This window comes from Notothenia rossii (assembly GCF_949606895.1).
Source record: "Notothenia rossii genome assembly, chromosome: 2".
Taxonomy (NCBI): domain Eukaryota; kingdom Metazoa; phylum Chordata; class Actinopteri; order Perciformes; family Nototheniidae; genus Notothenia; species Notothenia rossii.
In genome coordinates, this window is record NC_136904.1 from 2132660 (window position 1) to 2150590 (window position 17931).

General features: G+C 41.9%; 1 protein-coding gene across 1 annotated transcript; it reads right to left on the reverse strand.

Annotated features, from left to right (window-relative positions):
* Nucleotides 1–353: 353 nt before the first annotated feature.
* LOC307025978 (NACHT, LRR and PYD domains-containing protein 3-like) lies at nucleotides 354–17685 on the reverse strand. The gene is made up of 13 exons (XM_079661015.1): nucleotides 17534–17685; nucleotides 11155–11279; nucleotides 9976–10059; nucleotides 9754–9873; nucleotides 9523–9636; nucleotides 8542–8620; nucleotides 7022–7250; nucleotides 4866–6660; nucleotides 4588–4761; nucleotides 4324–4497; nucleotides 2258–2431; nucleotides 1676–1722; nucleotides 354–1479 (listed from the first exon to the last, which is right to left on the reverse strand). Exons 3-13 carry the CDS (start codon nucleotides 9993–9995, stop codon nucleotides 887–889), a joined length of 3519 nt encoding a protein of 1172 aa, XP_079517141.1. The 5' UTR covers nucleotides 9996–10059; nucleotides 11155–11279; nucleotides 17534–17685; the 3' UTR covers nucleotides 354–886.
* Between the last annotated feature and the right edge of the window lie 246 nt (nucleotides 17686–17931).

A 17931-nucleotide genomic window follows, 5' to 3' on the forward strand; every position in this document is an offset into this window, starting at 1 on the left:
AGCTTTGAGGGGAGTGTACTATGTTGTGAGACTACTTCGATGCGTAGGCCTGGCACCAATCACATTGATACATTCTCCCTAAGATCTGCGGCTTTGAGGGGAATACTTTCTAGAGAGAATGAGTCTTCTCAATTTACTGCTATGTAGTCAAGCTGGTTGGCATAGACTGGAAAATATCTTTATATATCCATTTACCATGCAGTTCATTTATTCTAACTGCCTTGCATCTCAGTGAGCAATCAAGCACTTCTTACAGTTTCTACGTTAGGGAAGACCTTTGTAACAATTTACAACTATATACTTTAGAAAACATGTTGGGTGCAAAAGAAATGTCTTGAGTCATGAGATCATAATTTTTTTTGTCTTCAAACCTTTATTGAACTCAATAACGATTATTACAGAGAGTATTAGGAGCTATTAGATGCTGCTCTAAAGAAAGCTTTATTAAACTGCATATATGTCACAGCAGTTTGTACACGAAGAGTTCAGCCCCGAGGAGATCATTTCACCATTTTAGAAAGACAAGAAACATTTCTGCCAGTAAAATAAAGTTGATCTATACAGCACATATCAACAAGGCAATTCAAAGGGCTTTACAAAAACATTAAAATACTTATGACAAAGAGCAAAAGAAACATTTAAAAAACAAATTTGAATACATAGAAAAAACATTTGTTAAAAAGAGTGAGACACTTGATTACTGGGAGATTCTGCAGATACACGGGTCATTATAACTAAATGCTGCTTCTCCTGTAAAGGCACAGCCAAAGTGTAGCCGCGTCACTACCAACATTTTAACCACATGACTAGAAGATATCTCTTTCTACACTTGTGTTATGTCCCCCGAGACCAGGGACATTACAACAGGACAGGAAGTGGTCTCCTCCTACCGAGGACACAGAGACACTGAGGAGTCATGTGACCAGAACCCAAACCCAGCATAGAGAGGTTCAGTGAATGTGGTTCTGAAGGTGTGGAGGTGGGTCAGTGTGTCAGAGGAGACTCTGTAGAAGGAGAGAGAGCCAGCAGGACGATCCAGATACACTGCTACTCTATGAGAGGAGGAGGAGGAGGAGGAGGGGCAGGAGGAGGAGGAGGAGGAGGAGGAGGAGGGGGGGGGGGAGGAGGAGGAGGAGGAGGTGTGTGTTTCTGTGTTATTGTGCCAGACAGAGTGACCACCATCAGAGCATCTCAGACTCCAGGACTGATCATTCCCTCCAAACACACAGTCCTCTCTCTCTCCTCTCCTCTTGATTCCTCTGGAAGTCACTGATATAGAAACCTCTCCTCTCCTCTCGACCTCCCAGTAACAGCGACCAGTCAGAGATTCTCTACACATCAGCTGTTCCAAGGAGTCAAACCTCTCCGTATGATCAGGGTATGGCTGCTTCTCTCTCACACGTGTCACCTCCCTGTTGTTGTCAGACAGTTTGAGGTTTCTGTGTGCTGTGTTTGAGTCCAGTGTGAGTTCACAGGAATCTGATGAGAGAAAAAAACACATCATCTGTTTATTACCAGACACATGAGAAGGCTTTTTTCTTTGTGTTTGTACAGGTGCTGTTTATTATATGTATTTGTATAAATGTGATAATATGATCTTGTCAGTAATGTGATAATGAATACTTATCTCAACTGACTGTTGTGTCATCATAAGTCAACCTAAATCCACACTTACATTTCCTCACATCAGGTTTTAACCACTGCTCTCCACAATGGTCGGTCCTGGAGGAAGAAACAGTCTGAATGATCAAGGACACTTCACACATCAGTTAAAGGACTGTCAACATTTCAAACTTCATATTAAGGCATCATTTTAGTTATCAGAGAATACAACAACCTAGAAGGTGTTTCTCTTGGCACAAAGGGATCTTTAATGTTATTATTGAAAAGTCTAAATGAATGTGAAGATGGATTGAATCGGAGCAAGGAGGTTGAAAGGGCCATTGGCCCCCATTGTTACGTTCTTATTGAGGGATCTAGCGAGATGGTCTCTAGATTGAATCTGAATTATTGCATCTTATAGGTTGAGGAACAGCTGTTCTCAAGTGCACATTTGATCAAACGTTGTTTTTCCCTAAACTACACAGGTTTAAACCTTCTGGTGATGATATCATGAAAGTAAACAGATCTCTATAAATGAATCTAATTATGATTCATGTCTGAGCTTAAATGTATCTCAAAATATTCAGGAATTGTTGAGATTGAACAATCAGGACCAAAGTAGAAAATTAAGATAGCGAGTGAGGTTTGTCCGTACCTGAGAGTCTCCAGTCTGCAGTCTGGATCCTCCAGTTGAAGAGACAGCATCTTCACTCCATAGTTTCCTGGATGATTGTAGCTCAGGTCCAGCTCTCTCAGATGGGAGGGGTTGGAGACCAGAGCCGAATTCAGAGAAGCACAGCCTTTCTTTGTGACCAGACAACCTGAGAGCCTACACACACACACACACACACACACACACACACACACACACACACACACACACACACACACACACACACACACACACACACACACACACACACACACACACACACACACACACACACACACACACACACACACACACACACACACACACACACACACACACACACACACTAGGGATGTGCATCTCCATCACTGAGGCCGATGCGATGCGCATGTCGATACGTTGCCACGATACGATACATTAACGATACATTTGAAACACCAGGCGATGCGATACGATACGATTCACCCCTGTTGCGATACAGTTCGTTACGATTTGATTCAACATTATGCGATTCGGGGCGATACGATTCAACACGATGCAAAAATAATGATACTTCAATATGGTACGACAGAGGATTTTTGTTTTATTCCTGATATGCAGCAAATCATACATTAACAAAAAAGTGCTTTACATATTTGGTACTGCACATCCCATCATGCCGTTTATTTTTTTACCTTTAAAAGCTCTCCAGAGTACAATTGTATAACACCTCACAGTTAAACAATGTCAGGATGCATTGCTCATGATTAACAATGTGCAAATAACAGCTACCATAGAGCAATGCCCATACAGCTGCCAGCCTGATGTGCTTAACACTCAGAGGCTAACTCACCAGTGAGCAGAAAGCAGTGGTTTCTATCTGAACAATAAAGAAAACAAATAACCTTTCACAAACAGGTATTTCATAACTGCTTACAGAAAGGAAGACATTTAAATTATTATTGGCCGTCACAGGCTGCTGTAAGCTAAACACCTCTCTCTGACAGAACACCTCACTGAATGATTTAACTCATATGTCTCACTTTCAGGTTTCTCTTTTCAGCCGCAGACCCCACGTCGCCTCTTTATGTGCGTCGCTAAGTTCCTCGTACTACTTGTGTACTTTAAAGCGGCTCGGCATCGTTAACAATTTGCGAGTGATTTTTCAAGTTGACCATCTGTAGTAATAGTGCCACGCACATATACCATCAGGACGTTACTGATGGGGTGCGGCTGCGGAGTGATACTGTGTGTATGCAAGTCCGCATCTAGGACGGATCTATGTATCATGGCTGTAGACCTGTTCAGTAATAAAGATACCTCATACAAAGGTCTACGGATACCTTATTACTCTCCATGACCTGCGGTCAACTATATAGAATAAATGACTATTACACCGTCTTTCTTGAACAATCCGAAGTGTTGCCAAACGTTTGATTTGTAGGTATTTTTCGGTGCGCTGTGTTTCTCTTTCTCCTCAACTTCTGTGTGTGTTGATAACTGAGACTCTCGTAGTGTAAAGCAAATATCAAAGATCGTCTCTGCTGAGCGTTGAAAAGATGAGGGGATTTTATATGAATGAATCGTTTTTTTACCGATGCAAAGACGCTAGGCAATCGATGCATCGCGAGTTCAACCCGGTTCAACCCAAACTGTAGCCGATGTGCACTCTTTCAACCGGTGCACTCGCATCTTGAACGTTTATGCCGTTGCACCGATGCGAATCGGTGAATCTTAACATCTCTAACACACACACACAATGCTTTTCAAGCATTGTGTGTGTGTGTTAGAGATGTGTGATATGGAATAAATCGTGTGAAATAAAAACTTTATACAGTCCCATTGGGGCGTCATCATTTAAATAAATAGTAAGTAAGTAAATAGTTAAGAACAGCATTAATAATTACTGTGTAAAAAAGGAATAATCTTCTCATCTAACCTGAAAGTTTGGAGTCGTGAAAACACAAAAACCCTTGAATATTGGTCCCCCTAGTCCAAAGAGTCTCTTTAATAAGTCATTTTTATAATTAAATATATTAAGCTAATTAAATCTTACGGGTTAAACTTAAAATAAACTGCAGAATCCTGACCTGAGAGTTTCCAGTTCACAGTGTGGACTCTCCAGCCCAGCACACAGGTTCTTCACTCCTGAATCCTGCAGGTCGTTGTGACTCAGGTCCAGCTCTCTCAGTCTAGAGGACTGGGAGCTGAGGACTGAGGACAGAGCCTCACAGCTGCTCTCTGACAGCTTACAGCCACTCAGCCTGAAAGAGGATTTTCATCAGACCAAAAAACAAGTAATACATGAAAGAGAGAGCTCAGAGGACCCTGACTTTAAACCATGTTACACCTACCTAATAGTTTCCAGTTCACAGTGTGGACTCTCCAGCCCAGCACACAGGTTCTTCACTCCTGAATCCTGCAGGTCGTTGGTACTCAGGTCCAGATCTCTCAGACTAGAGGACTGGGAGCTGAGGACTGAGGACAGAGCCTCCCAGCTTCTCTCTGACAGGTTACATCCATTCAGCCTGAAAGATTTTTTTAAATAAATACAAAATAAATATATTATTTCTCATCCATGACACATAAACACATTTGATGATGTCTGTATTCCATTCATCCTTCCACCTACACAGCTTTCCTGGAGGCTTTGACCACTGGCAGCAGCCTCAGAAGAGCCTCCTCTGAAGCAGAGTATCTCTTCAGGTCAAACACGTCCAGATCTTCTCCTGATGACAGTAAGGTGAAGACCAGAGCTGACCACTGAGCAGGAGACAGATTATCTGTGGAGAGACTTCCTGAACTCAGGGACTGTTGGATCTGCTCCACTAGAGAACCATCATTCAGTTCATTCAGACAGTGGAACAGGTTGATGCTTCTCTCTGGAGACAGATCCTCATCTATCTTCTTCTTGATGTACTGGACTGTTTCCTTTTTGGTCTCTGAGCTACTTCCTGTCTGTGTCAGCAGGCCTCGTAGGAGTTTCTGATTGGTCTGCAGAGAAAGACCCAGGAGGAACCGGAGGAACAAGTCCAGGTGTCCGTTGGTACTCTGTAAGGCCTGGTCCACAGCACTCTGGTAGAAACGTATTAATTTGCCCTCGTAATCTTTATGCCGTGGGTAGGAGGGTTGTATCTCCAGGAGGTTGACTCCAGAGTTGATGAAGGTCAGATGGACATGAAGAGCAGCCAGAAACTCCTGAACGCTCAGATGGACGAAGCAGAACACCTGGTCCTGGTACAGTCCTCTCTCCTCTCTAAAGACCTGTGTGAACACTCCTGAGTACACTGAGGCTGCTCTGATATCGATGCCACACTCTGTCAGGTCGGACTCATAGAAGATCAGGTTGCCTTTCTGCAGCTGCTCAAAAGCCAGTTTCCCCAGAGCCTTCATCATCTTCCTGCTCTTTGGACTCCAGTGTGGATCTGTCTCAGCTCCTCCATCATACTTGATGTTCTTTACTTTGGACTGAACCACCAGGAAGTGGATGTACATCTCAGTCAGGGTCTTGGGCAGCTCTCCCCCCTCTCTGGTTTTCAGCACCTCCTCCAGAACTGAAGCAGAGATCCAGCAGAAGACTGGGATGTGGCACATGATGTGGAGGCTTCGTGAGGTCTTGATGTGGGAGATGATGGTGCCGGCCTGCTCCTGATCTCTGAACCTCTTCCTGAAGTACTCCTCCTTCTGTGGGTCAGTGAACCCTCGGACCTCTGTCACCATGTCCACACACTCAGGAGGGATCTGATTGGCTGCTGCAGGTCGTGTGGTTATCCAGAGGCGAGCAGAGGGAAGCAGCTTCCCCCTGATGAGGTTTGTCAGCAGCACATCCACTGAGGTGGACTCTGTGACATCAGTCAGGATCTCAGTGTTGAGGAAGTCCAGAGGAAGTCGACTCTCATCCAGACCGTCAAAGATGAACACAACCGGGAACTGATCAAACCTGCAGATTCCTGCGTCTCTGGTTTCAGAGAAGAAGTGATGAACAAGTTCCACCAAGCTGTACTTGTTCTCTCTCACCACATTCAGCTCTCTGAAGGTGAATGGAAATATGAACTTGATGTCCTGGTTGGCTTTGCCTTCAGCCCAGTCCAGAGTGAACTTCTGTGTTAAGACTGTTTTCCCAATGCCAGCCACGCCCTTTGTCAGCACTGCTCTGATTGGTGCATCTCTTCCAGGTGAGGCTTTAAAGAGGTCTTCTTGTCTGATGGTTGTTTCTGGTCTGTCTGGTTTCCTGGATGCTCTTTCAATCTGTCTGACCTCATGTTCACCATTGACCTCTGCAGACCCCCCCTCTGTGATGTAGAGCTCTGTGTAGATCTGGTTCAGAAGGGTTGGGTTTGCTGCTTTAGCAATGCCCTCAAACACACACTGGAACTTCTCCTTCAGGGTGGATTTGAGTTTACGTCTGCAGACTGCAGCAGCAGTTCCTGAGTGGACAAACAAGTAATGTGATTATAAGGCAAGTAGGATGTCAGTCAGCTTCAACAAAATACATAACATTTGGTAAAGTGATTAATTTGTGTTATTGTTAACGTGCTAAGGTTACCCGATTAATGTTGTATAACGTTTTATATCATCGTAGTTTATCTTGTTTATTAGTAATGTAACAAAAATATTTACAGTGCAATGTTTTGTCCTCTTTATTGTTACATCTTTAACTAATGTTTTAGTACCAGTAGTAACCAATATGCGTATGCACTGATTAAAGACAAAGTTTTATAAAGTGAAACTCCTCCCATCTTTCCTCCATCCCCTCTCCATCATGTTCAATGTGTTGAACCCTCTTACTGCTGTGCAGACGGTCAGCCAGCTCCTCCTCCTTCATGCTCCTCAGGAAGTGCAGTGAGATGTTCAGAAATGCTTCTCTGTTGCTCCTCCTCTGCTCTTCATCCTCACCATCCAGCACCTGCTCATCCTCACTCTGACTCTCTAAGCATTCTGGGTAATCTGAAGTCAGGACTGTCTGGATCTTCTTCAGCTCGGTCTTCACAAAAGTGACGATGTGTTCCTCCAGCAGCTGGAACAGAATAAAATGCAGCGTGAATCAGACATGGAGACGGCTCCGACCCCTCAGAGTAACGGCTAACTTCCTCTAAATAGGAGATAAAGGCTGAATACGTTGTAACGCGAGAAAGGAACTTTGACCATTTGGTATCCAGCACCGAGGTGTGACTCTATGCTTCACTGTTCATAACCAATTAATACAATTACATGATAGAAAATGCCTGAATATGATTCTAAAATAGGGAGAACAATTATTAGGGCCCGAGCACGGAGCGCTAGGATCCAACGGCGTCCTAGCGCGAAGTGTGAGGAACCTATTGTTCACTTTTATTTTTTGTAATTTGCATAATTCTCTAAAACAGTGAAATGTTAACTTACATTTCAATTTTCAGTTTTTCAACACCAAACGTCGTATACAGCCTCGGTGGAGACTCAGACACATTAACGTAGAAAATGAGCATGTTCAGACGTGAATATTGCCGCCATGAATCAAAACGTACTCGCAAAAAGGCGGGGCTTAGAAAGAAATGCTCATAACTCATCAACAATGTTATCCATATATCACAGATTTTGGTGGATAGGTTCAGTCTGTCTTGGGGAATAGGCACACCAAAGTATTTTTATTTTGGACTATAGGGGGCGCCAATAACACCTCCAATTTATAACTCAAGAACAGATGGACACATTTTGCAACAAATGCAGAATACGGGTGTGGCCTATACATTTTTTTTAAAATTGCGATAGCGTAAAATGACCTTCAGACGCAAAACTTGGGACACCCACATCACAGCTCACGACCTTTTCGAGAATGTAAGAAAAAAAACCAAATATAAAAAAAGCGCCCCCTATTTTGTGGTAGTCAAATATAGTTTCTCAGAACTTCACGAATTTTGGCACAGACATTCCTCATGGAATTGTGAACATATTTCTAATTAGTTTCCATTAGCCCCGCCCCCCAGAAAGTCCGCCATTTTGAAAAATGTGCGTTTTTCATGCATTTTAAGGACATTCTTGCAAATTCCTCCTAGGGGAATGATCGGAAAAATTCCAATCCCGGAGAACTTCAGCCCATAAAATGTGATGCTAAATTGCGAAGAAAATATTTGATAACTCAATCGGGGAAGTCCTACAGTAGGTAATTGAAAAACATGCATTTCATTCATTGTTTATTTTTATTTCACTCCTTCTAACCCCAGCTCTCCTTCTAACCCCAGCTCTCACGGGTTGGTGCGGTCTGGATGAAACAGGTATTTACTCAAGATATTGTTCCTTGTGTTTTTAACTGGAGGGAGCCACACACTCACCATAAATATGGAGTCCAGGTCAGTTTGATGCTGCTGGGCAGACTGACCACCAGGACCCTCTGATCTCTGCTGATGAGCTCTGTGGAGCAAAGAGGAGGATTTTAAAACAAATACAGAAACTAAGAGTTACATGTGCTGTGTTAGAAGATCCTCATTCAAACCGGACATACTGTTTAAAAAACGATGTCCATGGTCATTACATTTTTCTAAGTATAATACCATTTACGAATAATATAATATAGTGTGCGGTGGACTGGTCTCAGATGGTGGATCCTTATAAGAAGCACAATCGCTGATACAAGTGTAATAGAGAATTAAACTTGATTGTCTGCACAGACCTTTGGGCCTTGGGGTTTGGGCGCCCTATTGTATGAAGATTTGCTGGTGACTGTTTCCTGAGGCTCTCTTCATCAGCTGGGTTAAGAGATGACCCCTTTCTTACTTCTTAATATGCATAAAGAAAGGTTGTAAACATTCTCTCATTCAGATGATAGGACTCAATATATACCATGAGTCAGAGAGTAAACATCTGACTAATAAATAATAATAACAATACATTTTTATATTTGGAGGATCCTTTCAAGACACCAAAGAACACCTTACTGTACAATGCATAAAAGAAACACTCAACAAGTAGAAACAGCTAAATATAAAGATTCAGGCTGGGCGGACAGAAAAAGAGACATCAATGAAAAGCAGACGGGGGACAGGAAGTAGCTTTGATAAACAAACCGGAGGACTAAAGTGAGTAGGCTGATCCGAACAGGACAGTTTTGAATGTGGTGATTGTGTCAGGCTGTCAGAAGTGTAATACATCTTCAGTGTCTGACATCAGTTTGAAGCTCTGCTGTGTTCTCCTGATGGTTCAGTTCTTTGCTTCAAGAATTCATTTACAATGTGCAGCAAATAAAATGCAGTGGAGAATGATGTAGAAATAATAAAGTTTTAAAAGCGGACAACAAAAATAACTGGAATTCATACCCTGGTCCATCGCTATGCTCTCCATCTTTAAACGTAACAGGGTGAGGCATAGACCGGTCACTCCTCAAGGACACACAGCTGGGTCCAGGAGAGTCTGGTCTCAGATGGTGGATCCTGATAGAAACACAATCACTGATGAATGTTCAGAAGATAAAACGTTGTTGATAATTAGGTTGAATTTCAGGCGTTTTAATAGAGAAAAAGAAAAATGACTTTTGCTTTAATTCTTACCTTGGACTATCATCATGCTCTCCATCTTTACACTTAATAGGTCGAGGCATAGAGTTTCCACTCTTCATGGACACACCACTGGGTCCAGGTCCAGGAGAGTCTGGTCCCTCAGGGTGGATCCTGATAAAATCAAAAACATGATGAATGTAAAGATGCACTGAAACTCTGCTGAACATGATGCTGACTTTTGAATATGTTAATACTGATAAGATAAATAGTAACTTTGGATCAGTGGTTTCCATCTTGCAGGTTGGCAGGCTCAAACGTCCTCTGTAGATTCCTGGAGGATCTGTTGTGGTGTCGTTCCTAAACACAAACACAACAACATGCTCATTACTGCTCCTTCCTCTCTGTCACACACTGGATCTGGGAATGAACAAGAAGGGAGTCTGTGTGAGCTGATACTAAATCAAACACAATGTATTTATCTATGGAGATTTACAATGAAGTGTGTTTATCAGCAATATCAAGAAAGAGAGAAGTCAAAGGACGAGTGGGATATCTGCTGTGGAGGTAAGGGTTAGGGTTAGGAAATGACATACTTTTTATTTTTCCTCTTCATAAGTTCTGCCACTGCAGTTACAAAGTGTGTTCTCTTGCATTCAATAAGCATTTAATTAGGATATACTACCCACTTTGTATCCACTGCAAAGGATTGTGGGTCAGAGTAGCCAGAAAAAGCATGCTGGTTTACAAACTACAAAATGCAACCAGCTGCAGTTGAACATCCTGGCATTCTGGAGTCCTAGACAGGATGCAGGGACCCCAACACGTGCTGCACAGCCCCCGTACTCACCCAGAAAACAGTATGTTGAGCATATAGGTGTTAGGTTGTGACAATGTGTTGAAGTACACCCACAATGAACTGACTTGGATAGGAGAGGATTTCAGATCCAAAGTCCAGCTGACATGAGACTCCACTGGAGCGTCTCTGACTGCAGTATCATTGAAGACATAAAGACCCTCTACACACAGTGACTGTGGAGAGACCACAAAGGATGTTTTATAACCTGCCTGGTGTGTGTACGCTTCAAAGATAAAGAAATAAAAACACCTCAGTCCCGTTGATCCGAGCCGTCTGTCCGGTTCTTACATTTCCTCCCAGCACTAAGGATGCTTACTCAGATTACAATCTGTCACCTTTACAAGGAAGTCTTACTTGAAAAACATTCTCCACAATACTTTAGAAGAGATATTTAGCAGCAAGAAACATTTAAACGGTGATACAGAACAAGTGATCCTGATGATCAAACATGTACAGGTTCCTCTGGAAGGTTTCTCACCTGATGAACTGAGTTTTAGGAAACCAAAAAATGTGTTCAGGTTAGGTTACTTCTTTGTTGGAATTGTCCAATTATCCAATTATCCAATTTCCAAAAAGCATTTAAATCATATTCTTACCTTCTGAATTCCCTTCAGGTCAATTGAAACACCTTCATGCTTCATGTATCTCTGCTCATCAATCCTGTGTCTGCCGTCCCTCCCTCATAACTTCAGAGCATCAAAACACATGAGTCACAAGAAACCTGTTAAACAAGCACAACAAAACAGTTAATTTGAGATATGGTGTAGTTCTACTAGCTGTCCACTAGATGGTGCTAACTGATCATCTAATTAAATAAAGCTCAGCACTAATTTACAAATGTTCACTCTGACAGTTGATGTGATCTCATTAGCATCCTAGTGTAGCTGTGATGAAGAGTTTTCCACAGACTCACAGTATTGACTGATCTCCGTCCTCTCTGCTGACGCCTGAAGACACAGATCTGTTCTTTTATTAGGATTTTTCAAGGTTGAAGTCAAGACAATTGTAACTATGGATCCTACACCGATAACACAATAAATGAATGTTATTTATAATCACACTTTTCATTTTAATAAACAAAACTCAAAGTGCTACAGAGTAAAACAATCTGAATAAAAACATTAAACATTAAGTAGACAGGGCAACAAGAGGATGGTTAAAGTTAAAGCAAAAGGCTTTGTTACAAACAAATGTGTTTTAGGCCTTACAATTACATAAGCTTCAAATAAGATACACCATTTTGGGTGATAAAAACACAATGTTGTTATTTTGATTGGCCAAGTTGGACATTGCAAGTTTAAGTATTTATTTAAGAACAAATTATTTTTGGACAGTTACCTGGTTACTGAAAACCTGGATCTGTGCTGCTGTCATTTTAACCTGTTCAACCCTGAGCCTGTTTTTCAGGTCTCAGGCTCGAAAATGACATTCCCAGAACAAATGACCATATCTTCTCTTCTCAAAGGGTTAAATTAATAATATTTTTTCTCAAAGTAATGATAAACCTGTGAGTTGGATGTAGAAGAATCAGAATCAATATAGATGTTTTTTATTTTAAAGAAAATTCAGATTGAACATTGTAAAAAACTGTAAATGATAGTGTCCGTCCAAAACTTCGTTTTTACTTATAGTGAAAACCACTCTTGAATGATGGGTTAGTAGACTAAAAGCTTTAGGAATCCAAACTACAACATAAGTACCCTGTATCAAGATTATTGCAAAACAAGTGAAATGTGACCTTTTTAGAGATTTAGCAACAATAAAACCACTTCTGGGGTCATTTGGGTGGGTTTTCCATATCACTGGCCCCCCTTGGTCGATTTTGACGAATGAAATCTCTTTATAACCGTTAGAGCCAATGGAATCGAGGGAAAGTTCTACACACACCAACACATTACCAAATAAGGAGTGAGAGTGACGCATAGCCAAAACCGGAAGCTTCGATAACTCTGGTGGCTTCCATTAGCAGCTAACTTTTTTTTCTCCGATTTTTACATAAAAAAGGAATTATGGATTATACATAATTGTTTCAAAGCGACAGATACATTATTAACCTATGGATCAACCGATTCAGCCGCGTTTCTTCTCGTTTTAATGCCATTGAACACGTCTTTTGATCAGATTAACAGCTACGGTGAGACGATCTCCCGTACAAGCTCCGTAATGCTACGTGTTGTGATGTCTGTGTTTGCTTCCCCTGTCGCGCGTTCTGATCGCTCAGTGATGATACTAAACCTATATAATCTTTGGAGTCTCAGCTTTAATCGGATATATTTTATGTGCAGCTACGATAAGTAATAAGGGTATCTTTATCTTGAGTTCTGTGCAGTGGCGGCTGGTGGAAAATATTTTTGGTGGGGCTATGGAAATGGTGACAAAACAATACGAGGGCGGTCCGGGGGATCGTCCCCCGGAATAATGTTTTGAGAAATGACCCCTTAAATTATGACTTCTGGTGATGTTAGAGGGGAGGGGGTTTAAAAATATGAGATAATCCATAATCTTCAGTGTGGTTAGCTATGAATCTTCCTGTGCAACAGTACAGTAGGCCCACACAAACTGCAGAACACTGGTGCTTTGGGAAGACAAATGATTTAATTCCTGTTTAAAATCAGGAGACTAAAGTGGTGTGTGTGGTGTGAAGTGTGTGTGTGTGTGTGTGTGTGTGTGTGTGTGTGTGTGTGTGTGTGTGGCCTAGCATTACTATACTTGTGGGGACCTAAATCTGTTTACATAGTCACGTGTGGGGACTCGCTTCCCTTATGGGGACAAATTGGAGGTCCCCATAAGGGGAATCATTACTTTTTGGGTGAAGACTTGGTTAGGTTTAGGATTAGGGTAAGGTTAAGGGTAAAGTTAGGGTTAGGCATGTGTTGGTTATGGTTAAGGTTAGGATAAGTCTCCAGGAAATGCATGTAAGTCAATGTAATGTCCCCTGAAGTGATGTATACATGGTATGTGTGTGTGTGTGTGTCAGTCATACTTGCCAACCCTCCCGATTTTCGCAGGATACTCCCGCATTTCTCCCGATTTCTGACAAAATCAGATTTTCTCACATTTGATTCCACTCGGACTTTAATACAGCTACACCATTGTTTGGTTTCCATGGTAGCGCGTCTCTTTAGCAGCGCGCGCAACTCAAAGTCTGAGAGGGTGAGGAAGATGAAAACTGAACAAGAATCGACAACTCGACCCTCTGATCATTCCTTTCCTGTAAAATACAGGTCCAGCCCACACATATGCTCCATGGTGCCACAGGCCTTGCCCTTACAACTACAATAAGCATGTAAATGTTAATCTCCAGCTCCGGCTATCCACTAGCACCGGAGTCTCCACCTGCAGAAAAATACTGTAGCGTCACCTTGGATACGACGAGTCTAAACAACTCACAGACACACAGGCCAGGGCGCTGACAGGGCGCCCTTTGAGCATCAGATCTGACGACGCTGATTGGCTGAAATTATGTTTCGGCGGCATAGTTTACAGATAGCAACAGTCAGCTTGTTGGCTGCTGCTGCTCTGGCTGAGGGCTCCTTTCTACCGCCCGGGCGAGAGAGGGTAATAATACACGTACGCTGCGGCCAGGCAGGAAAAATGTGACTTATCAGTAACTTTAGACATCGTAAAACAATTTTAAACAAGATTTTATTGTAGATTATACATTTTACTGATACCAACTACACTGAACAAAAATATAAATGCAACACTTTTGTTTTTGCTCCCATTTTTCATGAGATGAACTCAAAGATCTAAATAATTTTCTATATACACAAAATAACCATTTCTCTCAAATATTGTTCACAAATCTGAAAAAATATGTGATAGTGAGCACTTCTCCCACCTCACAGGTGCGGCATATCAAGATGCTGATTAGACAGCATGATTATTGCACAGGTGTGCCTTAGGCTGGCCACAATAAAAGGCCACTCTGAAACGTGCAGTTTTGCTTTATTGGGGGGGTCTGGGGTGGTCCGAAAACCAGTCAGTATCTGGTGTGACCACCATTTGCCTCACGCAGTGCAACACATCTCCTTCGAATAGAGTTGATCAGGTTGTTGATTGTGGCCTGTGGAATGTTGGTCCCCTCCTCTTCAATGGCTGTGCCAAGTTGCTGGATATTGGCAGGAACTGGAACACGCTGTCGTATACGCCGATCCAGAGCATCCCAAACATGCTCAATGGGTGACGTGTTAGGGTTAGGGTTTAACCCTAGGGTTTTCGGACCCCCCCAGACCCCCCAAATAAAGCAAAACTGCAAGTTTCAGAGTGGCCTTTTATTGTGGCCAGCCTAAGGCACACCTGTGCAATAATCATGCTGTCTAATCAGCATCTTGATATGCCACACCTGTGAGGTGGGATGGATTATCTTGGCAAAGGAGAAGTGTTCACTATCACACAGTATCACTATTTTTTTGAAATATATATATTTTTTAATTTTTAATTTTTAATGACAATCAAACATGTGGGAAGAGGGGGGGCGGCGCCCCTAGCGCCCCTATGGGCCGGCCGCCACTGGTTCTGTGCCAAAGTCAGTTTGCATTTTTTCGCTCAGGGGTCATTTAGACGCTTCTTATTAGACTTGTGTTTTGTTTTGGTAAAAATGAGTCCAGAGCTTAACGGCCCGTCCACACAGCAGCTATGAAAAATTCTTGAAAATCTTGGAGGTGGGCATGTCTGAAAGCTTGGGGATTTTTTGCGAGCAACGCGACCAACAACAATTCACATGAATCTCCCGCCCCGACATACAAAGCAATAGCAATGTTAAAACGAAGTAAACTGGATATAAACTCCCCAAACAGGCGAAAACCCAGTTTCAGCCACTGTCTCTGCCACCTCCCTCCATGCCTGGTTCCTCCGGTTTGTATCCCGGTAAATAGTTTTGGTCGTAAAGAACCGGATGATTTGCTACCGTAATTTCTCGTTTGGAATATGAGGAAATGAACTGCAGTATGTCTCTCCCAGCTTACACACGGTTTGATTGGCTAGCGCTTGTACTATCAGATTTGCATAAACGGGATTTGATTGGCTGACGCTTCCAGCTCAGCTTCAAAAGTTGAACATTGCTCAACTTTTGAATCCTGACAATCCTGGAAATCTTCGCTTTGCTTCCCCACAATGCAGTTCGGCGAAAAGTGAGGCAAAATGACGTCACCCACATTCAAAGTGAATGGGCAGAGAAGCGTTGGAAGATTTTTTAAAAGCTGCTGTGTGGACGGGCCGTAACAGGTTTTAAGTTACGATGCTGCAGTTCAGACGCTGATACTAGAACAGAAGACGGACCCCCCACTAACATATCTCATGCTATCACAAACATCCCACCAGAAAACTCAACGCTCCATCAAACAGTTTCAAATACAAAGTCCAGCGTACATGAGACTCCACTGGAGCGTCTCTGACTGAAGTATCACTAAAGACATACAGACTCTATACACACATTGAATGTGAAGAGACCACAAAGAGGTTATATCACTTCTACTATGTTTACTCTTCTATGTTAAACTTTTTTTTTAAAAACATGCCAGTCACGTTGATCAGAGCTGTTTTACCCGATCAGAAACTGCCTGCATATTTCACTGCTGATATTTGTATATTTCATCTCAGATTACAATCAAACTGCTGCCAAAAGCTGGCACCATTACAAGGAAGTCTTTCTAAAATCATTATTCTTTAACTCAGAGGGACATTCTCCACAATACTATAGAATAGATATATAGAATCAACATCAGGAAACATTAGTCCTGTCCATTTAAACAGTGATACAGAACAAGTGATCCTGGTGATCAAACCTCTACAGATTCCTCTGGCAGGATTCTCACCTGATGAACTGAGTTTTAGGAAACACAAATACTTTCTCAGTTCAGGTTACTTCTTGGTTTGAATTATCCCCAAATGTCCAATAAATGAAACAAGCTATAAAGATACAAACTGAGAACAGCAAGACTCCTGCAGGTACATTAACTTCAAACATCCCACACGTTTTTAGATTACTAAATACAGAATGAGAAGTTCATTTATTTTTTTGGCCAAGGTGCACATTGTTAATACATGTAAATATTGTTGATAAAAATGATCAGTTAAATTCTCAAAGAGCAACACATCAAATGGCAATACAGATTGGAACTGATGTCGATGGGACTCAATTTCTACTTTAGATTCAGCCGACTGTGACTTCAGAAACAAACAGGTATATTTTACATGATGTGCCTGCATGAGAGGAAAAACACTGTCTTTGTTACATACTAAGTTACGTACTGGATTCTGATTGGTCTGTTATTTCTGACTTGGACAGGAACACAAAACCTCGATCAGTGCTGCCGTCATTTTAAGTCACGGTTGCAGTTCAGACACTGATAATAGAACAGAACGTCGGACCTCTACATAAACACATCTCATGCTATCACAAACATCCCATCAGCAAAGCCAATGCTCCATCAAACAGCTTCAAATACAAAGTCCAGCAAATATGAGACTCCACTGGAGCAACTCTGACTGCAGTATCATTACAGACATAAAGGCCCTTTAACACAGGTATTATATCACGTCTGCTATGTTTCAATGTTCAAACATTAAAAAACAAACAAACATGTCAGTCATGTTGATCTGAGTTTTTAGACCGTATGAAACACTCCCTGCATTTTCCACTGAAGATGTGGACTCAGATTACAATCAAACTGCTGCCAATAACTGTCACCATTACAAGGAAGTCTTTCTGAAATCATTCGTCTTTAATTCTGAGACTAATTCTCTTCGATACTTTGGAATAGATTTATAGAATCAGCACCAAGAAACATTTGTTCTGATCAGTTAAACAGTGATAGGCTAGCACGATGTGATCAGAGTGATCCTGATGATCAAACATTTACAGATTAAGTTTAATTAGGTCGAGTAATTTATTGTCTGTATCCATCCTCAAATGTATAATAATGGACCTAACAAACTTACAAACCAAAAAAAGCATTTAAATCATATTCTCACCTGCTGAATTCCCTTCAGGTCAATTTAGACGCCTGCGTGTGTGGAGGAAACTCTGCTCATCTCTTCCTCATCAGTCCTGTGTCTGCCTGCATCTGATCTGAGGACGCCGTCACTCCCTCATAACTTCAGAGTATAACAACACATCAGAGTGACGTGAGAACAGGTCCAACGGGAAGAAGAACCAGTCAAGGTGAGAGGTGATGGAAGGGATGAAGTTCTACTAGCTCTCCACTAGATGGTGCTGACTGACAGGCTGCTAGGTTGATGTTCTTTTTCCACTTCTTCAAACACGCTTTGGCTTGCAAACACATTTTTAATGGAAAATGTACTCCTCTGCCCTTGTAAAAACTTTGTATGTTAGCTTTAAAAGCTTTTCATGTGAAATATCCATACATTTG